This window comes from Hippocampus bargibanti, linkage group LG19 (assembly GCF_051943395.1).
Source record: "Hippocampus bargibanti isolate YZ-2025 linkage group LG19, ASM5194339v1, whole genome shotgun sequence".
In the NCBI taxonomy this organism is placed as follows: Eukaryota; Metazoa; Chordata; class Actinopteri; order Syngnathiformes; family Syngnathidae; genus Hippocampus; species Hippocampus bargibanti.
The window spans coordinates 11,065,808-11,088,036 of record NC_142752.1 but is presented as its reverse complement, the minus strand read 5'-3'; the positions used below and the strand labels follow the sequence as shown (position 1 = coordinate 11,088,036).

The 22,229-nt window shown below is 42.2% G+C and overlaps 1 protein-coding gene across 18 annotated transcripts in view; it reads left to right on the top strand.

The window, feature by feature from the left end:
* The window catches only part of afdna (afadin, adherens junction formation factor a), an 83,979-nt gene extending 68,211 nt beyond the window's left edge, over nucleotides 1-15,768 (top strand). For 6 of the 18 annotated variants that reach the window (XM_089021394.1, XM_089021393.1, XM_089021392.1 and 3 more), the window contains 8 exons: nucleotides 216-490; nucleotides 734-945; nucleotides 2,804-2,983; nucleotides 3,692-3,730; nucleotides 5,083-5,217; nucleotides 8,419-8,956; nucleotides 13,636-13,720; nucleotides 14,782-15,768. In XM_089021394.1, coding sequence (XP_088877520.1) covers nucleotides 216-490; nucleotides 734-945; nucleotides 2,804-2,983; nucleotides 3,692-3,730; nucleotides 5,083-5,217; nucleotides 8,419-8,956; nucleotides 13,636-13,720; nucleotides 14,782-14,947 — 1,630 coding nt within the window. In that variant the 3' untranslated portion in view covers nucleotides 14,948-15,768. The remainder of the gene's footprint in view (nucleotides 1-215; nucleotides 491-733; nucleotides 946-2,803; nucleotides 2,984-3,691; nucleotides 3,731-5,082; nucleotides 5,218-8,418; nucleotides 8,957-13,635; nucleotides 13,721-14,781) is intronic. The other 12 variants (XM_089021406.1, XM_089021405.1, XM_089021407.1 and 9 more) reach the window with 8 other exon arrangements.
* The last annotated feature ends 6,461 nt before the right edge of the window (nucleotides 15,769-22,229 follow it).

Sequence of the window (22,229 nt, the reverse complement as noted above, 5' to 3'; positions counted from 1 at the left end):
TATGCGGTGGAAACTTTGTAAAATACGCTCCGCAGAAGTCATTTGAAGTGATTTTACAAATTATGGACACAACTTGTCCAGAGGTGTCGGTTGTCCTTTAAAGCATCAGTCAATTCCCATTTGGTTTCAGTTCACTTTTCCACATTGTCACACAGTTCTTCCAGAAATTGCATCTTCTCCTTTGCGATGAATGATGACAATGACAATTTTAACAGGGAGAGGAAGAGGAGAGAGCAAGAAAGGAAGCTGGGCCAAATCCGGGCCAACCCCGTCATGCCTGTCCCGCCTCACAACAATGGCGGCACCATGCCCCCTCCTCCGCCCCATCACCATCCGCATCCCCACCAACAGCCTCAGCCATCGCTCCCTCCAAGCTCCATGGGTCCCCCTCATGCGTTCCCACCCTCGCAGCCGCAACAGCCCCCATCCAGACCTGAGAAACTGGCCAGCCTGCCTCGTTCAGCTGTGCCTCCTTCCTCCAATCCTCCAGGTATTTCCTCTACCTTGCCTGCTCTTCAGAATTTAAAGTATGGCTTAAAAACGGCGCCGCGAGAGTGGCTGCCTTTCCAGCAGCTCATGTATTTTGTTTTTCTACTTTCATTCCTTTCATCACTTTGCTGCTGTGAAATGTAAATTTCTCCACTGTGAGACTAATAAAAGCATATCCAATATCCAATATCCAAAAAGCAAAGCATGGAGAGTCTCTGTCAACCATGCGCCCTTGTGCCAGCAGGTATGGACACGGTGATCCGGGACCTTCTCCCCCAGCAGCAGCCACGCACCATCGAGCGACGAGACTTGCAATACATCACCATCAGCAAGGAGGAGCTGACCAGTGACAGCTTATCGCCCGACCCGTGGAAGCGGGACGCCCGTGAAAAGGCCGAGAAGCAACAGCAGCTCCATATCGTTGACCTCTTGGATAAGGAGATCCAAGAACTGCAGGTAAGAACGGATTTGGGTGTCGTGTGAAGGTTCGGGATTTCAATCAGAAGTCTTAAAAATTCAAAGTACCGTATTTTATGCACTATAAGACGCACCTTCAATGAATAACATATTGAAAAAGGTTTTTCATATATAAGGCATATGCATCCATTAGACCAGGGGTGTCCAAATGTTTTTGCAAAGGTGGCTAGATCTACGTAGAGGGGTCAACTTAGGCGGACGTTCTTTACATATAACAGCAATTAAATTAAATACAAAATTTCAGCAAGCCATACTGTGTTCCACATTTGTTTTTTTTAATTTTAATTTTTAGCTGTCATCAGTATGTGTTTTGGCTCATTTGAAACATGCATATCAAAATTTAATTTACAGAGAAAGTGACACACAATGCATTTTGGGTACTTTGTTTGGTCTGAAAACATCGTGTTGATCCGTGTTGATGGCGAAATTAGAAGGAAAAACACATAAACAACGCGATGGTGTGTGTCGCAGCCAATTGCGTTAACACGCATAAAGAAGGTGTAAATTTACACACATTCCCAGCAGACAAATCAGCCATTTCCACCGGAGCTTGTGCGCCATCTTGTGCATTTTCTGGCCGCTACATTGGAGTCCAGACGGCTCAAATTGATACGGAAGGACTTCTTTAATCGATTGCAAACATTTCTTCTTTCCTCTTCAGAACTATTTGAATCATATTTATAACTGGATGAGTAACAAGAAAGCATCTTCTCCGAATCTGAACTCTCTGAAGTCATTGTTTTGATTCTGGAGCAAGGCAGTGTGTGACCAATAGTGACGTCACGAACAAGCTCATTTTGTGGCAGTTTTGGGACACTTTAAAGGACAACCGACGTCTCCGGACAAGTTGTGTCCATAATTTGTAAAATGGCTTCACATGACTTCTACTGGGCGTATTTTAGTAAGATTCCACCGCATATAGCTATAGTTTACGTTTTAAGACTCGTGCTGAACATTCAAGAAGTCTTGTTTTTGAGTTGGTGACGAGTCCGTACGTGACGTCAGAAAAGGACCGCCTCCTCACCGTCAATGTATTTTGCTGTACCGTTTTTTTTTTAAACCATGTCTTACACCCAAAAGCCGCCAGCAGAGGGAGGCAAACTCCATTGAAAGAATGTATCAGAGCTGTGGAAACGAGCTGATTCATTCCTCACCGAAGCTGGTCGCCATTTTTCTTCCTCTTTTTGAGATACCCCCCCCCCCCCCGCCCGTTTGCCTCAAAATGGCCCAAATTAATAGATTGCAAACATGTATGCTTTGCTCATCAGATCTATTTGAATCATATTCATAACTGGAGGTGTAACAAGAAAGCATATTCTCCGAATCTGAAGCCATAGTTTTGATTCTACAGCAATGCAAGACGTCTTGGCCGTCACGAAAGGGGGGCGGGACTTTCTGAAAATGACCAATTCGCAGCTCAATTTTTTGCAGATTTTGGACACTTTAAGTCATTTTTATTGGTGTTTTGAATTTAACTAAAAATATCATACTGCGTGTTTTGGGTATTTTAGATGCTATAAAACATTTTTCTGATGTCAGTTAAAAAACAAAAAAGTGACGTCGGTTGTCCTTTAAGTCATTTTTATTGGTGTTTTGCATTTGACTAAAAATATCAGCCTGCGTGTTTTGGGTATTTTAGATGCTAGAAAACGTTTTTCTGATGTCAGTTAAAAAAAATGGTGTCAGTTGTCCTTTAAGTGAGTTGAGGAGCTGTAAACGCAATTCATCCCATTAGTTTTGGTTTTCAGAGCACGGGTCGTTCTCTGCCCACCACCAATGCGTAGCAGGGGGGGGGGATAGTTACATTTAATGAAAACAACCTGTTGTTTCTCTTCAGGCCAAGCCGGAGCGCACGGCCGAGGAAAGCGACCGCCTGCGCAAGCTGATGCTGGAATGGCAGTTCCAGAAGCGCCTGCAGGAGTCCAAACAGAGCGACGACGACGAGGAAGAGGAGGACGACGAGGACGTGGACACCATGATGATCATGCAGAGGCTGGAGGCTGAAAAGCGAGCCAGGGTAATCGCTCGGAACTCTTTGTGGGTCTTTGCTGAATCGATATTGGGGAAGAAAAAAAAGAGACAAATGTTTAAAAACAAAGCCGGTGAATGCGCATCCGCAACATGCTTCTGCCATCGCTTTGCTGTGTTTAAAATGCTTCAACGCAATCGGCTTGGCTGGAGGGCCATAAGGGGCGGGGTCAGATAGCAGTTTGGATAGCCGGGGTGACGTCCCGCACAAACGCTTGATACTTTGCCGTGCGGTTATCAAAAAAGGAACACCCGATTGGACCTGGAGAACAGCAAGTGTGTAGGAATGGAGCTTGCTTTTTTTCCCCCACTTGCCCCTTTCACGCTGCCTTTGTGAAAACGGCAACACCAGCATTTATTAGCATATGGATGAAGGCCTGTTCCATATTGGCAGCAAGCCATGGAGAAGCTGTCTCGGGTCCCCGCTTAACTAGATCCCTGAGACCACCATTTGGGTGGTCAACTTGAAAAAACGAGCTAGTGATCTGAGTGCAGCTTATTTTTTGACTGTATGTCCTAGTTGCCTTTACATTTCCAGCTTACTCTTCCCGCAACCCCTCCCTACTTTTTTTTGTAGTAAATTCACATCCATGTTTTCCTGCACTTATAACCCCCTGCCCCATTTCCTTCCTCCCTTTCTCCCCCTCCCTTCCTCTCATGCTGTACTGTTCTTCTTCTTCCTCTTCTTGTTCTGCAGCAGCAGACTGCTGTCCCAGCTATCTCTGTTCTAGATTTGGTATGTTTCTTCCTGTTAATGACCATTACCCAGCCTCCCCGTTGACCCCGCCTAACTTCCTGTTTCATACCTGGGGGGTAGGGCACTCCAATCGGGGCAGCCCATCGGCATTGTGGTTGGGGGAGGGAGGGGCGAGGGGAGTGGTGGATGCTGTTTGTTGTTGTTGTTGTTGTTTTTTTTTTGTCTCTATGTCCACTCAAAATATATTTGACAGGTTGCCATGGCAATGCTTTTGAATGCATAGGGAGGCGGCACCCTGCATGGCTGAGTTGCGAGTCTTGTTTCATGCATGACAGGAAGTGGGGTTGGGGTGGGGGTGCCCATTCATATACACGTGTGCGTATTAGCGTCGACTTTTTGTGCATGCGTTTGTCCGCGCTGGGCAAGATGGCCTTGGAATATTGTTTTTTTTAAGAATCCATATTGCCATGTTGATGTTAAGAATCCATATTGCCATGTTGATGTTTTCTGTTGTTTTATGATGTTTGATGTTATGTTGTCAAAAAAGCAAGTGGACACTTAGATCGTTATATTATTTTTTTTCACCTTCATTTGCTTAATTTCTCCTAACAGCCATAGAAATAAGAGTAATGTTTTTTTTGACAGGTAATGTCACAATTAACTCATTCACTGCCAGACGATATGCAAAAATGTGTCCACTCCAGTGCCAGGCTTTTTGTCATTTTCACTCAAATTCCAGGACACACAGAATATGAAATTTTAGGACTACATAAACATTCGATTCAGCATAACAAACCTTAGACGCTCTTCTTTCACTCTAAAAAGAGAGTTAATTCATAAGTTATATCGGTCTGGAGTTATTTGAGCTTGAAATGGGGGCAGCTGTACAAAATACAATACAATTCATCCATATTGATTTATATGGCGCTTTAGCAACAAAGCGCTAACATGGAAAAAGGGAAATGCTGCCCCCTTGTGGAAGGGAAAAACATTGCCAGGGGTCTGACCAGCGCTTTATCGGCACCCCCCGCACAAAAAAAAACAAAACCCGAGCAAATTCGGGAATGGCGCTCCACGTCACACTTTTCAATTCCCGAATACATTCGGGAATGGCAGTGAATGAGTTAATATAGCAATTGACAAAATACAGAAAAACACAAAAGGTGATGAAAAATGAAAGAAAAATGGATTATTTGCCCAAGTTTGTGCGGTGCATTTGTGTGGTCTGCATGCGCACGCTGCTGCCTCACCCTACACCCCAACACACACTCCCAGGAGTCCATTTGCAAGATTTTTTTTCTCTGCGTCTCTTGCAAATGAGCGACACGTGACACTTCCTTCTCTCCTTTTTTTTTTTTTATTTTTTATGGGCTGGTCACCCCGATGCTCAGCTGCAAGACGAAGAGCGGCGACGCAAACAACAGCTGGAAGAGATTCGCAAGCGTGAGGCGGACGAGCGCAGCAAACAGGAGGAGGAACAGCGGTGGCGGGAAGAGGAAAGAGCCAAGTGGGAGGGGGCGGAAAAGGTCAAGCCTCGCTTTCATATTTTTTTATTTCACATTGGATTTATGTAGACCAACTCAAAAACCTTTAAAAATCGTCATCCATCAAGGGCTGTAAGATCATCATATGGCCTTATTTATATATTTATTATTTATTACTTTTGCGATCATTCTTCATTCTAAGAACCCCCCCCCCCCAAAGTATAACATGCTTGAAATACACATTCGGTATACTTTATTATACCAATTATATGTACTCAACTTGAAATTGGTCAGATCATCAGCGAGTAATAATAATAATACATTTCATTTATAAGCGCCTTTCAAAACTCTCAATGTCACTATACAGTCACAGGATATGTTTTTCCGTGGGTGAGCAGCGGCAGCCACATGCGCCAGCAGAAGTAACTCAAATAGATAGAAAGCAAGCTAGCTAGCTAATCCATAGTTAATAAATAGCTAGTTAGATAGCTAGCTGGCTAGCTATATAGCTAATAACGAGCTAGATAGCCAGCTAATCGATAGTAAATAGATAGCCAGATAGCTAGCTAGCTAGATAGACAGCTGGATAGCTAGATAAATAAAAAGCAAGATGGCAACTTTGTGATTTTCATGTTGGAGTAGATGAGCTGAGAGTCGATGCGGCAGTTATTTACAGTAAAGTCTCGTTATATCGATATTCTCGGGAGTCTGAAAAAATATCGATATAACCGGGACTATCAATATATCCGACCCTGCGCGCATGTAATTTTCTCCTTGCGTTCATAGAAATAGTATCGTAATAAGCGGTACTATCGATATAACCGATATCGAAATAACGAGACTTTACTGTATTTTTAAAATAGTTACCGCACCGTACCCAAAAATAATCCCGAGAAATAATTTAGTCAAATTGTTCTGACAGGCTAATCCTAAAGATTTAGATTTCCAGTGGCGGATCACATCTCTTAAATGTATGTTTACCTAATCAACCAAAATGTATCTTTATTGTGAAAACTTCAATTTTGAACGCACTTTTATTTTTGAGTCAGCTGCAAAGTTCATTCAATCTGTAACGGTTGACTGGAGTCAACCTGATTTGCTTTCATTTGTGGAAGAGATTTCACGTTAATCCAAATGGCTTCCTCAGTTTGTTTTTGGTGAAAGACCACAAAAACAACAGAAGCCCCCCCCCCCCCCCCAAAAAAAAAAAAAAAACAAACAAAAAAAAAAAAAAAGATTCCAGTTGACCTTCAGCCTTTGCGGATTGTCGCGACCTGAATGGAAACTGAATCAACATTCTTTTTTGTTCTCCATTTTCAATTGTCGTGTTTGTTTCTTCAGTTGTTTTCATTTCATTTGATCATATTTGTGTTTGTTTGGACAAAGCCTGTCGTTGTTTTTCATGTGAATTTTGAACTGCATGTTGCCAACCCATGACTGCCCTCAAAGCCCCCTCCCCAGGCCTCCCATCATTGCGCTCACCTCCAGCATGTTTGTCCCAAGTCATTCAGTTAATTGTTCTTAAGTTGATATCGTCATCATCGCCTGTCCACCCGCCAGCCCTTCCCACAAAGGCACACACACACACACACACATATATCTCCCCACATACACACCCTCACCACCTCATTATCCATTTTCCCCCAAAAAAAACCCACCATTCTTCACCCTGATCAATGGTAGCGGTTTGGGTATTTTCACGCTAGCTTCCAAAAGATTATTTGGAGCCATTCACAAGAGAACGGCGATTTCATTGGGAGGTGCCCGCCACCCGCAGCAGACGGCCTGCCACCAGATGCCGGGAATCCAAATGCCTTCCTGTCGTAAAACGTGTTGACTGACGTCGCAAAGTACCCCACAAACCACACCAATGCACACACACACACACACACACAGTGGGGGGCGGCGAGTGCTTCAGTGGTGGACATGGGCAGGATTTGGCGTGTCTAGCCTGAGTTTTTATGGGCTGCCGAGGGTGAGGTTGCCAGATGATTGAGGCGAGTCTTACAAGCTTGAGTGACAGGGCCCTTGTATGCTAACAGCCAGTGCCTTGTCCTCCGATGTCAGTGGGAGTGAGGTCGGGGGCAATGGAAAATGAATTGGATTAGCCTTTATTAATCTCGCAGTGGACAAATTTACATTTCTCAGCAGCAAAGTGGTAATAAGAAGAGGAAGGGGAAGGAAGAAGTAGAAAAACACTATACGGGACCTACTGTAAAGACAGCCACTCTCGCGGCGCCATTTTGAAGTCAAAAGACACAGACAGTCATTCAATCTTAAGCACTTTCTTCACTATCTTTGTTGTATGAAGCAGTTTTAGATGAAAAAGGAAAGGATCAAAGTGTCCTTTTCAACAGTGGATCAGGGACGTCATGGTGAAATGCGCACGTCTGCTACAAGCTAAATAATAATAATAATCCATTTTACTTCTAAGCGCCTTTAAAAACTGTCAAGGTCACTTCACAGTCACAGGATCAGTTGTTTTGTGGGTGAGCAGCGGCAGCCACACGCGCCAGCGTTCACTCAACACGGAAGTAACTCAAATAGATAGAAAGCTAGCTAGCTAGCCAATCGATAGCTAATAGTTAGCTAGCGAGCCAGCCAACTAGATATCTATATAGCTAATAGACAGCTCGCTAGCTAGCTAGAAAATAGCTAGCTAGCTCGATTTATTCACAGTGACAATCTGAAAAGAGTGGAAGAGCGTCTTTGTAATTGCTGAAAGCAAACATGAAGCAGTAGCATCCATTGACGAAAAGAAATTGTCTCAAATCTCCTCTCCCGTGTAAATCCGCTTCAATTCCAAGCCGCGACAGTTTCACAGGAGTTTTGCGCTGACGCTGGAATGAAGCGTGAGAGATGACCCTCAGATTATTTTGTGAGAAACCAGATGACTGAGGCAGACGAATGAATGAAGTGTAAAGGTGCCCCCCCCCCCCCCCCCCATATGATAGCGGGGATAGTGAGTTTGCCTTGGTAGGGGGTGTTCCCTGGACCATCGCCCAGAGTCAGGTGGGGTGTAATCAATCGTCCTGATTTGCTGAACTTGAGCAGGTGAATGTGAATAAGGTCGACAGGGTGCCCCCCCCCCACCTACATGATGGAGGTGAGTGGCAATGTGCGTTCTGACACAGCTGGTTAGACGCCAATATGTGGGAGGAGGGGACGTCCCCCCGGTTGGAGGTGAGCGTTCACCAGCCAGCATCACTAACGGCTTGTCGTCCCCCCCACTCCCCCCACCAGAGGAGGCAGGAGGAGGAGTACTACACCCGCCTGGAGGCCGAACGCCGCCGGCAGCACGAGGAAGCCGAGCGCAAGCTGCTGTCGCCGGATGAGCCGGCCGGTCTGTATCGGCCCCCGCTGCCCAGGGACTACCAGCCCCCCGCCCCGCACAACCCTACTAACACCCCCCCGCCACCCCCCCAGAGAAACACTTCCTACCTCAAAACGCAGGTGGCCTCACCTGACACTCTCTACACGGCCAAGTTCGTTGCCTACGCTGGCGACGAGGAAGACGAGGAAGAAGGCGGCGGCCAGTCAGGTCAGCTCAAGCTGTCGGCCACCCGCAAGTCGCATGGCGACCTTCCAGTCGCGTGCGCCGCCCCTCCGCTGCGCCGCGGAAGGCCACAGCCACCGCCCACTGCACGCAAACCCCGGCCGCTCTCGGACGGCATCTTCCTTTCTAGCTCCTTCCAGCCGCCCAGCGCCAACAACTCCAACAGTACAGGGCCGCCCCCCCTCCCCAGCAAGCCCGGCGTGGGCCCCCCAGGTGGTGTGAAAGGTAGAAGCGGAGTAATAGAAAGAGAGAGAGAGACCGCCACAGAGCCCTCCGCAGGCCTTCGACCTCCCTCTCAATCGCTCACGCCCTTCTAGTCGTCTAGAACGTCTTCTAGTTCATCCTCCACTTTTTTGTCTTCTTTGTATGTCCTTCATCAAGCCGCGTACGCACACAAAAACTCTCTTGACCTCCGTTAGCGACCAAGCAACTGTGCAGAATCTAAAATCCAGCCCTGGTTTATTTAGCGTTATTTATATTTTAATGCACAGTACGTTTTAATTGGAACCAATTTAATGTTTTATTTTTATAGTTTGTACTTAGTGTCAAACGGCCTATAAAGATTTAAACCCAAACAGTCAACCATTCACAGTCACACCTCAGGTCAATTCAGAGCACAGGTGTCAAAGTCAAGTCCCGGGGGCCAAATCTGGTCCGCCACATCATTTTATTTGGCCCACGAAATCAAATCAAGCTTGTGAAATTCCATGATGCTTGCTATACTCCGAACCAAAATTTCAAATTGTTCCATTGTCAGAGATGTTTGATCGGACACTGTGAACAAAGACTCGATCCCAGAAAGATTGTCTTTTACTGCCGGCAGGAGACGCAGCCATTCATGACAGACGCCTGAATTCTGCAGCCCTCTGCCATGCTATTTAGTGAGAGTATATGCCAATTAAAGTGATACATTAGCAAAATATAGTTTTCTTGATTAGAATACCACAGCTCGAGTTCTAAGCATGAACAGCTGTAAGCAATAAAACATTGTCTTTTCTATGAACTGATAAATTTGTAACCTGGCTAATGAGCTCTTGCTCTGAGGGACTTTTTAAATTACACCTGTGAACCCATGTAAACCACAAAAACAGTCATTACTTTTACTTCAAATTGGAAAACTAGTTAAACATTTATTTGTTGTGCGCTGTAGATGTAATATGTGGAGGGGATTAAACATTTTAAAGGCTTCCCAAAGAGGAAACCGTAACTACATTGTAGCCCGCGGCAAAAAAATGAGGTTGGCACCCGTGGTTTAGTGTTCCATTAACTTCCCATTCAATGTTTTTGGTATATGGGAGTCAATCAAATTATCACCAAAAAAAAATCAGTGACTTAAAGAACTTTTGAAAGGTAGCGTACAGTGTATCACAAACAACTCAATTTTTGCTTATGCATTGACTAAACCCTATCTGCTAAAAGCTCAGTTCATGTTAACTCATTCACTGCCAGATGTGCAAAAATGTGTGCACTCCAGTGCCAGCGTTTTTGTCATTGTCACTCGAATTCCAATACCCACATAATATTGACTTTTAGGACGACATAAACATTCAATGCAGTGTAAGAAACCTTAGACTCTCTTCTTTCATCAGAAAAAAGTTCCTAAATTCCTAAATTATATGGGCCTGGAGTTATATGAGCTTGAAATGAGGGAGACTGTCCAAAATACAACGCAATACAATATTGGTTTATATAGCACTATAACAACAGCCGAAGTTGGAACAAATCGCTAACATGGAAAAAAGAAAAATGCTGCCCCCTTGTGGAAGGGAAAATATTGCCAGAGGCCTTTGCCAGCGCTTTATCGGCACCTCAGCCAAAAAAAAAAAAAAAAACCTGAGCAAATTCGGGAATGGCGCTCTGCGTCATATTTTCAATTCCTGAATACATTTGGGAATGGCAGTGAATGTGTTAACTTAATTATGGATTTGGAGCCTTTTCCTCTCTATTTGGGGATCATCGTTTAAAAAAAAAGCACATTTAAAGTCCATCGCACCCCAAAAGTAGGGACTACAAATATGTTAAGCAAAAAAATATATATATTTAAAAAAAAAATGCTAAATTTCTCTGCTAATTAAAAAAATACTAAAATGAAATCAACCAAATTGCTGTGGAACACTGCTTCTGTCGAAAACATTTGGCAAGAAACAAATCCACCGGAGATTTTGTGTGTGTGTATAGCGAGCTTGCGTTCAAATTTCCCTCCCTCTACACCAATCAATCAAAAGTTTTCCGTCGGTGTGGGTCCCGCCCCCTTCTTCACATTTTCAGTTTTTTATCTCGTCCTACTCATGACACCTCCCAAATCCACCCCAGCCACGGTCAGCCAACAAAAAGAAGAAGAAAAAAAAACAATCGATAATCACACCTCCACCTTTCTGCCATAGATTGACACCCATGACAACAAATCAACCTGTCGACCAATCATAGTACTGTTGGTGTTGTAGCTCCCGCCTTATGCTTGAGGGGCCACGCCCCTTTTTCTTGCCTCGCGTGCTTGCTACAAACTCAAACGCTTCTCTTTGTCTGCTTTGCTGCCACCCACTGGTGATTACTTGCAATTGCAGGAAGGAGTCCGAGTGATCTATTATCTATTGTTTCGTCCTTTAGCGGGGAAAATCTTTTTTTTTTTGCGAAGGAGACTAAATAGAGCAATACACATTCATCGTGTCAATTATCAAAATCAGTCAGCATTATTGTCAAATATGCTAATATGCATGACATACAGCACAGATGAAATTACTGTCCTCTCTGACCCAGCGTGCAAGGCACTTATACTGACTTCAACAAACATAATAAACAAGAGAATGCCAATTTGCCGGGAGAGAGAGGGCAGCCGCTGCGTGTTCACACGCCGCCATCTTTGGGGGAACAAATAATATGACAACACAAAGACACAGAGAATTTTTTTCGCCCCCATTCGTGGAACTGGTGGGATTGACATTTGGATTTGTGGTCGTAGACAAAGAGAAACACTGCGTGCGGCGTGCTAGCTGCTTTTTTTGGATGCCAACTTTGCTTGTAATACACACAAGGCGAGATCCTGCGGCCACTAACTCCATCACTCGCTTGCTCGCCCGCATGCGCGATGCATGCCGGCCACCGATAACGTGATCAGTCGGCGGCCTCAGTATTTTTTTTTTCCTTTTTGGACACTAAACAAATGTGGCGTTTAGCGGGATGCTACTCACTGGCGTTTTCTTTGTTTCACATCTTCCGCCGTCCTGTTCGTATCAAATTGGCTTTTTCTACAGAAAAAGCAGTCACATGATGAGCATCTGTTGGCTCCTTGCCTCTTCACTTAAGAGGACCGAGCTGCTCTCGTTATTGCCTGGTGAAGCAGCATGTGGCTTAAAAATTTCCCAAATTCTTAGCTTTTGCGAGTCAGTATCGAATTGGGTTGTTGAAATGCATTTTTCCCCATTTTTTGTAATACAATGATACCTCGGCTTACGAACGCTTTAGCTAACAAACTCTTCGCCTTACGAACGTTAAATTCGCGAGAATATAATGTTAGCATACGAACAATTTTTCGGGAAACACACGGAGCGCCACATTGAGTAATGTGTCGTTCGTGAAAGAGCCGGTTCTTGGAATTCCTGAAACGGCAGCCGACTTTTTTCCCTCTATTCCCCACCCCAGTCTTCGGTTAAAGCCGCAGTGATTGGTCAAGATCCGTGATAGAGGAGGGAGGGGACACACGCAGCAGGGGTTGCAGAAACACACACACACACACACACGAAAGGGAGACGACAGAGCTTGAAACAAAACAAGTGAAAAAAAACAAAAAGTGAAATGGTGAGAAAATGGCTAGAAAACAGTGAAATTTGGACTCGTTTCAACTTTATTGATAATGTAGACTGCAAGGTTAAAATATCAATCAGGTTCCACAAATAACCCGCGCAAGCCATCTGTACAATTTGAAGAGAGCATACAAGCAAGGGAAGCAGCTATTAATGAAGTTTCTAGTATGTCTGCCTGCATCTGTTGTAATATCACAACTTGTAAGATGTACAACCCAAAGCTCCTTGAGACACTTTATGCAAAAAGCTATCCATTCCATCAAGCCATCAATGACCATCACAAAGGTAAATAAAAACACTTTATTAAACAATACAGTTTATTTCTTTTATTAAAATACCATAGCACATTTATTATACATAAATTAAGGTATATATATTGTGTGTAGTTTTAAGGCTTATTTAGTTGAAAATGATCTTTTATGGGGACACGGGAACGGATTATTCTCGTTTTAATGGTTTCCTATGGGAAATTAAGGTTTGGAATACACACGTGTCACCTTACACACACTTTCTGGGAACCAATTAAGTTCGTAAGCCAAGGTATCACTGTATTTGCAATCTTTAAAAAATGTAAAATATATATTATATACTTTTATGTGTATATGTTCCATATATATTTATATATATAAATCTATCAGAATATTTCTCTGTACATAAATAAATTCAATGTATTTATATTTATTTCTCTATGTAGAAAGTGGGCCCAAAAATGCATTGCGTTCCTCTGCAATTCTGCCTTCCTTGAAGGGAATAAACTAGAAAAGCAAATTTAGCAATTTCAACTCAGATCAAAAACGTCAATGTGGGTTAAAGGTGACCTGGATGTGGGACTGGCTTGCTTCTTTTGATCTCTGAACTCTTAGTGAATGTTTGTTGCTACTTTCCAACTTGACGTCCTTGTTCTAGAACTCGACTTCCTCCTTTCTTGTGCCTGGGCTGCTCTGTCTTCTCAATAATCTCAAAGCGTTTGTCATCGACACGCAACCCGAAGAGAAGACGCCGGCTAAATTGGAAGGCCAGAATATGGCGGCTTCTCTGCGGGTTGTCGTGATGTCACAGTCACACGGGTAGAACAGTTCTGACCTTGCTCATGTCGCCCGACAGGATTCAACTCGTACACTGGAAACTCGGCAGGAGTTGTAGGATCTGGAGAGTTCTACAAGGATCCAAGAGACAAATGGACCAAGAGGTGAGTTGGTTAGTTAGTTAGTTGGTTAGTTAATTCGTGCCTTCACGATTTCTTGACAAATCAATTTCTTTAAGGCAAAGGCATGAAATATTCTCCTAACAACGATACCTTGGCTAACGAACTTAATTGGTTCCCAGACAGAGTGTGTAAGGCGAAAAGTGTGTATCCCAAAAATAAATTTCCCATAGGAAACCATTAAAACGAGAATAATCCGTTCCCAGGTCCAAATAAAACATAATTTTCTACTTTGTAATTTTCCAAGCCTTAAAATTACACAAAATATAACTTATTTTATGTGAGAGAGTGACAAAATGGATAGAAAACAGTGAAATTTGGACTTGTTTCAACTTTGATAGTTCAAAGGCAGAGTGTAGACTGCAAGGTTAAAATTCCCAATCAGGCTCCACAAATAACCTGCATAAGCCATCTGTACACTTGATGCAAAAAGCTACCAACCCAGCTAAACAGAACACAATTGATGAGAAACTAGGTAAAATTATCGCAGAGGAAGCACGGCAACCAAGGGATAATTCCTCAAGATGGTGAAAGAAGGTTACATTCCTCATCAAGTGTTTAATGCTTATGTAACCGGCCACTCCATTCCATCAAGCCATCAACGACCATCACAAAGGTAAATAAAACGACTTGATTATACAGTACAGTTTATTTCTTTAATTACAATACCATATCACATTTATTATACATAAAATAAGGTATATTGTGTGTAGTTTTAAGGTTTATTTGGTTGAAAATTATGTTTTATGGGGACCTGGGAATGGACTATTCTCATTTTAATGGTTTCCTATGGGAAATTAATTTTTGGGATACACACTTTTCACCTTACACACTGTCTGTTAACCAATTAAGTTCGTAAGACAAGGTATCACTGTACAATCATTTACGTGCTTAAATCTTCATCTCAAAATCTGTGCTGGGGTGTCCGTTTACCTTTAGTTTCACGAAACACTGTTCTTTTCTTGCCCCGTTGCTATAAAACATACACAATGGGAAAAATAAAGGATTGGCGAGGCCGTAAAATGAAATATCGTTCTGATGTGCAGTCAGGAACAGGAGAACATCCCGAGCGGCGGCGATGGCGCTCCCCCAGAGAGCTTGACGTTCAAGGAGCGTCAGCGCCTGTTCTCCCAGGGTAAGGAGGTGTCCAACAAGGTGAAGGCATCACGCAAGCTTATGGAGCTGGAGAACGAGCTTAACACTAAGCAGTGAGACCATCCCAAGACCTTTTTTATTCGTGATTTTAATTGAAATCATTTGAGCTGTGGATGCTTGCAGTGACTTTTTTTTAAACCACTTCTTGCCCTTTCCCACCACAACCACCACACTTGTACGGAGAAGCACTGTAAAAATATTGTAATTCTATCAGCATATTCTATTTTTCTGTTGGTAAAATGGTGCTGGAGGGAGGGAGGGGTACCGGCTGGGAAATAAGCAAGTTTTATGCTTTTATTTTTTTTTTGATAGCTAACAGAAATTTTAAATGGTTAGCTTTTTATTTTATTTTTTTGCATCTCAACCAACAGGTGATGTTTTGATTTAATTATTTTTTTTTAACCCGACACTGTTACTTCATTCCATATCGAAAGCAGACATCACTTACATTAATGTTTTATTTTTCGGGGGCTGAGGAGGAGGCGAGTGTATTTTCTGGAAATTGTGGATCTCCAAGTGCGCAACTTTACTGTAAATAATTGCCACTCTCGGACTACTGTACAAGCCCAAAAATGACACTAAGGTGACAGAGGACCAAGAAAAGTATTTGAGATGTTTCTGACCTTAGCTAACTTTAACTAAATCTGTCGTCTCTCTTTTTGTTTTTCTGCGGTGAAACATTAATTTGATAGACGTTCTTTTGTGCGACATACACAAAAGGCCATTTTCAGTGTTTTCATGGCAAAACTGGTTTCACATTTGTTGTTCGCACCTCACTTTGCTCCTCCTGGTTTGGCAGATGAAATGAATCACTAAACGGTTTTCATGTTTAGCCTTGTTTTATAAATCATAATTAATAAATACAGATTTTGCAACAACTGCAGCCTACCCAGTGTTATCTTTTATTATTGAAAGAACAGACACTTCATTATGTACACCACAGTGTCTGAAACTCATGACAAAAAGTTAGCGGACACCAGGGCAGTCAACTCTGAAAAGTTGCCTGGCCCATTTTTCACAACTTGAAACACAATAAGACGACTAATCGCAAAAAAAAAACCCATTGTTGCGAAGTATAAAGGATGTTTTTAAATTAAGGAAGTACCTACCACAAATGCTCCCTTGCTTAATTCAAGATTTTGCCCCAGTTGTCGTTTGTCGTCATGGTGCACAATGCAATGTTTGCGTTGCGTTGTCTGCTAAAAGCCACGTGGACTCCTTTCTAAGCGCCTTTCAAAACTCAAGTACACTTTACAGTCATGGTATAGTCCGAAGCACGAAACAGGCTTCTGATTGGCTGCCGTGCCGAGTATGCAAAACAAATCGTTTGTCAATTTGCATACTTGGCACGACAGCCAATCAGAAGCCTGTTTCGTGCTTCGGACTATACCATGACTGTAAAGTGTACTTGAGAGTTTTGAAAGGCGCTTAGAAAGAGGAGTCCACGTGGCTTGTAGCGGTTTGCTTGTAGCTTTTGCTTTATTGAATAAAACAAACCTTTGATTTGAAAAAATAATAATAAATCTTGAAGAAGTTGTCGACCACCTGGGCTGAGACGTTTTAAAAGTTGTACCACGGACGGAAATGTTGTACGCCCCGGGCCTCCGGGCAGACGTTATTTCAAACACTGGTACACCACTCCACTACTATCCAGTAGTGTCCAAAACAAATTCTTATTTTTATAAGGTCTATAATTTTTTTCCTAACTAACGTAACTAACACCTTAATTTTTTTTATATTAATTAAATTTGTATGTCATAACTTTTGCTGTATGGCATAATGTTGATGTTCTGTGCCATGTATTGTTGTTATCACCGCAGAATACCTGAGCCAATCGTGAGAAAATCAAAAAAGGTAAGTACAAAATGTGAAATAATAGTTTAGAGATCAGGTGTCACAATGAGAAACGAATTCTACTGCCACATACTGTTTTTTTCCCCATCAATGAATGCTCCAGCTTCCTGGCTTGTAGCCAACGTGTGCACATTTTGAGCATGCAATATAAATCAATATTGTATTGTATTGTATTGTATGACATCTCTGCTGATGAAAGGACTGGTTCTCTCTCTTTCATCTCAAACTGCTTTAACAACGAAGTGGATGAGGGAAAAAATAGGACGACAGTCTGTGGTTTATGTAATGTGTTGCGTTTAATTGGACTTTATATTAACTGTTTTGTTAAGTGCTTTGTTGCAGCTTCAGATGTTGTGAAAGAAGCGCTATATAAATCAATGTGTATTGTATTGTATTGTATTGCATGTACCTCTAACATCAATGAACTGTTTGTCCCTCTGTCGAACACCGCCCCATTGTGACCAAAGAAAACTCACCAGAAGGACCAGGCTATTCAATTGCAATTTGACAAAAAGGCACGCTAATTAATTCCATATAATGTCATTAATCTGTGTTTATAACAATACGATCTTAAAAGTACATTTTGGAACACCCTTTCATCGTTAAAATAAACATTTCTGTCTTATTATAGAAGCGCGGGCGGAGACTGCATTTTCGTTCATTTGAATAGGAAAAAATGATTTGCAATATGAATGTAATCGAGGGATGATATAACGTTGTATCTCAAGGCATCATAGTATAATATTTGTGGTATTTATAAGAAAACCACGATTATACTTTCTGGATGAATAAAGTAAATGTATTTCAGGAAAATTCTGTGAACATTTTAGTTAAGACATGCCACATTTTGGATTGTTTGTTTTTTTTACCGGTGATGTTTCGATGAGAAGGTTTCTTCAGCCGTCATCTGTACTTTTTTGAAGGTGTCGGACGTTTCGACTCCTATCCAAGAGGCTTCGTCAGCGAACTAAAGTCTTACTGGTCGTATCGGCCCTATTTATATACCCCTAATGTCCAGACATGGCGGCGCCGGACACAGCTATGATAGGTCCCTACTCTCAGGTTGGGGGGAGCAGAGGACCACTCCCTGTGTCCGCACTGATTATTCCTACATTCCTGACTAACAACTGGCCTGTTTGCCCCACTCCCACCGGTATCACCTCATCAGCATTACGAATGTTGCCTAACCTGTGTTGCCGAAGCAGGCTATTGTACGAATGATCCAAATTGAACCTCACCCCACCAGACCGGTTTAATGAAGGATTTAGTTGTTTAATGAGAATCGCTTCTTTTACTCCCCTTTCAAACCATCTATGTTATTTCGCTAACATTTTAACCTCATTGTCGTCAAATGAGTGGTTGCTAGCTTTTAGGTGCATATGTACTGCCGATTGAGGCCCGCTAGTATTATCCCTGCGATGTTGATAAAGTCTTTTTTTGAGAATTTGTTGAGTCTCCCCAATGTACTGCTCTTTACAATTTTCATTCTTACAATGTATCCAATAAACTACATTACTTTGTTTTTCATTTGGCAGCCTATCTTTTGGATGCACTAATTTTTGCCATAACGTGTTTATCGGTTTGAAATAAGTCAGAATTTTGTGTTGCCAAAGGACTGTAGTTTTTCAGAAACTCCTGCAATGTGAGGTACTGCTACTCCTCTCCTTTTTGTATCTTGAGAATTTTTGGTTTCATTCCCTATTCTTTCTTTCTGACATTTGTTGAATGACCACTGAGGGTACCCACAGATAGTGAGTGTTCTCCTGATATGTTTTGACTCTGCTCCCCCCAACCTAAGAGTAGGGACCTATCATTGGATTTGGATTGGATTGTATTGGATTTGCCTTTATTAGTCTCGCAGTGGAGAAATTTACATTTCACAGCAGCAAAGTTATAAAAGAAATGAAAGTAGAAAATCATAGCTGTGTCCGGCGCCGCCATGTCTGGACATTAGGGATATATAAATCGGGCCGATACGACCAGTAAGACTTTAGTTCGCTGACAAAGCCTCTTGGATAGGAGGCGAAATGTCCGACACCTTCAAAAAAGTACAGATGACGGCTGAAGAAACCTTCTCATCGATGGACCACTTCTGTACGACTGAGAGCTTACAGACGTACCTGTGATGTTGCACGTTCAACAATGACTGCATGGTTGCTGATTTGGGGATGTTTATCTCCCAAAGACAACCTGTTAAAAAGTATATAAGAAAAATATTTTGTCACAAAAATATGGGCTTCAAATCAACATTAGTTTATCAGCATGCCACAGAGCAGAGAGCACACCTCTGCCAAGGCCAAACAATTAGCGCCTTATTGTACACATTCATTGATTTCTTGCTGCTGCACAGGTCTACTCTGAACTTAATTCAGTCGTCATTCTTTGGAGGTGAGGAAAAACATTCAATAGTGCTACCAGGAGTGAAATTAAAAATTCCTAACACCTGAAGGTAATAACCTTTGACACTGTTAATTCAGGTATCATCTTGTCAACAGTGCGATTCACAGAAGCAAATCTACTTAGCAAGAGTGCTAATTCGAAGCTAAAGTAACGTGACATAGTCGTACCTCAACTTGATGCTATTCTTAAGTGATATTCTCCTCGGTCGTTTAATGTGTGCCACTTAATAATTTGTTCATTTTTTGGGGGTCGCTTTCCAACCTTTTACATGACCATCACGAACCAATATTTTCAGATGGCGAGTGGCTAGCTAGCGAGCTAGCTAATGCTAAATCGACTAATGCTAAATCGACAACGAGCAGAAACGACGGGATGACGTCGGCGAAACCAGCCACCCAATTGGCCATTGCATATATTGAGCTGTGACATTGAACAAATCAGGTGTTAGTGTGTTGATTCTTCAAACCAAATCGTCCTCCATGACAGAAAGGAAAAGATCACGTTCAAAACAAACCAGGTAACTATGGTCATTAATTATTCCGATATTTTATCGCCACTAGCACAAACAGTCATAACGCCTTCTAATATACATATGTATTCAACATCGCATTTTTAATGTTTTGACTTCATATCAATGGAGTCATAAATAGAAAGTAAACGCCCCCCAATTATTACCATGTCTAGATAGAGACAAACTACTTTATCTACTAGTGATGGGAATTCCGGCTTTTTTGGCACCCAAATGGCTCCTCAGTTTTTTTTTTTTTTTGTTGCTTAAATTAACTACCAAAAATCATGTAAAATGACTGTATGTGAAAAACAAATTACTGATATAAGAAATACACTATATCAAATATTTTTATTTACTGTACATGGCTTGATTTATATGTGCACAGAGAGCATCCACTAACTTTCACTTTCCCTGTGGTTACTTTGGTCTGATGATCAGCTGTCACTAATTGGCTTTTCATATTAATAATGCTATCATACCAACTAGTAAAAATATATAATAATTGAATAATAACAACAGCATCATGTCATTACATTTGTCCACCTGTCTACCCGAATCCCCCTTCTCACTGCTGCGTGTCTCTGTAATTACCCCCTCCCTCCTCTACTGCCGATATCGACCAATCACATGCGGCTTTAACCGAAGACTGGGGGTGGGGAATAGAACGAAAAAAAGTCAGCTCCCATTTCCGGCTCCTTGTTTGGAACCGGCTCTGTTCTATCACTTCAGAGATCCGGCTCTCAGAACCGTGAACGACACATCACTATTATCTACTAGTTTTGAATTAACTGTATAAACGACATGTCACGAGTTTTGCCCCCTAAATATTTTTAATGACCAACCATAGTGAATCCAGATATTAATTTAAATTGTATGAAATAATGTAGCCAACTAAATGTTTACTCACCTGCGTTTTTGTGTTGCACGCGAGGCAAAATTCAGTTTCGAGCAGCGTGTAAAGTGAATTCCTCTATAACTGGCATGGACAGTCCTTATTTTTTTTAAGCGGTTTCAAAATTTCTCATTCTGCTTCGCATGGGAGGGTACTGTGATTCAAGACTTATTCTGTATTTCTTCTTTTTGGTTCGGCTGGTCTTTTTCAGATTCAGAATTTCTTAGTGTCCATTGTGCCCTAAAGCTCCTCTTTCAAAGCCTGACCTGAACAATAATTTGTTTCTTCATACGACCTTTCAGCTAAATCGCATTTACGGAAATTGAAAATTTCCCCATTGTGGGACTATTAAAGGACAACCGAGGTCACTTTTTTGTTTTTTAACTGACACCAGAAAAACGTTTTATAGCATCTAAAATACCCAAAACACGCAGTATGATATTTTAGTCAAATGCAAAACACCAATAAACATGCCTTAAAGTGTCCAAAATCTGCAAAAAATTTAGCTGCGAATTGGGCATTTTCAGAAAGTTCCGCCCCCAGTTCGTGACGTCACGCCAAGACGTCTTACATTGCTAGTGAATCAAAACAATGGCTTCAGATTCGGAGAATATGCTTTCTTATTACACATCCAGTTATGAATATGATTCAAATAGTTCTGAAGAGGAAAGCATACAGGTTTGCAATCGATTAAAGATTTTATTCCATGCCATTTTGAGGCAACATTGGGGACGGAGCAAATCATACATGTTTGCAACCGATGAAATAATTTATTTGTGCCATTTTGAGGAAAATCTCTCACCCAAAAAAAGAGGCACAACATGGCGACCCTCTTGTGGCCACCTCCGTTTACACAGGCTGATAAATTCCTTATATGGCGCTTGGACGCCCTCTTCTGGCCTTCTGGCGGCTTTTGGGTGCAACACGAGGTCCCCAGACCAAACAAGTACAGCAAAATACATTGACGTGATGGAAGGACCGCTACAATGCGTTTTTTTACGGTCAAGGGCGTTCCTTTAGTGACGTCATGTACGTACTCGTCACCAACTCAAAAACGAGACTTCCTGAATATTCAGCGCGAGTCTTAAAACGTAAAATATAGCTATATGCGGTGGAATCTTTGTAAAATATGCTGAGTAGAAGTCATTTGAAGCCATTTTACAAATTATCGACACAACTTGTCCGGAGACGTCGGTTGTCCTTTAAATGCTTTCTGATTCTGATATGTAAATTCAGTCATACCTCGGTTTACGAACCTCTTGGCTTACGGACTTTTCGGTTTATGAACGTTACATTTATGAAAATTTGACCTTGGGATACGAACTCTTTTACGGGATACACACGGAGCTGCCACAATTAGTGATGTGTCATTCGCGAACGAGTACGTTCTCCTAACAAGAAAATGGTGGCGGGCTGTTTTGTCCTCTATTCCCCACCCCCAGTCTTCCGTTAAAGCCACGTGATTGGTTAAGAACGCAGCAGTGTGGGGGGGGGGGGGGTTGTTACAGACAGAGAGTGAGGCCGTTCTCCAAAAAACAAAATGCCGTCTTCGGTTAAAGCCACGTGATTGGTCAAGAACACAGCAGTAAGGGGGGGGGGGGGGTTTAAACATTAAAGAGACAGGCAGACGACAGAGAGAGAGAGTGAGAAAACACACACACACAAAAGGGAGACAACAGAGC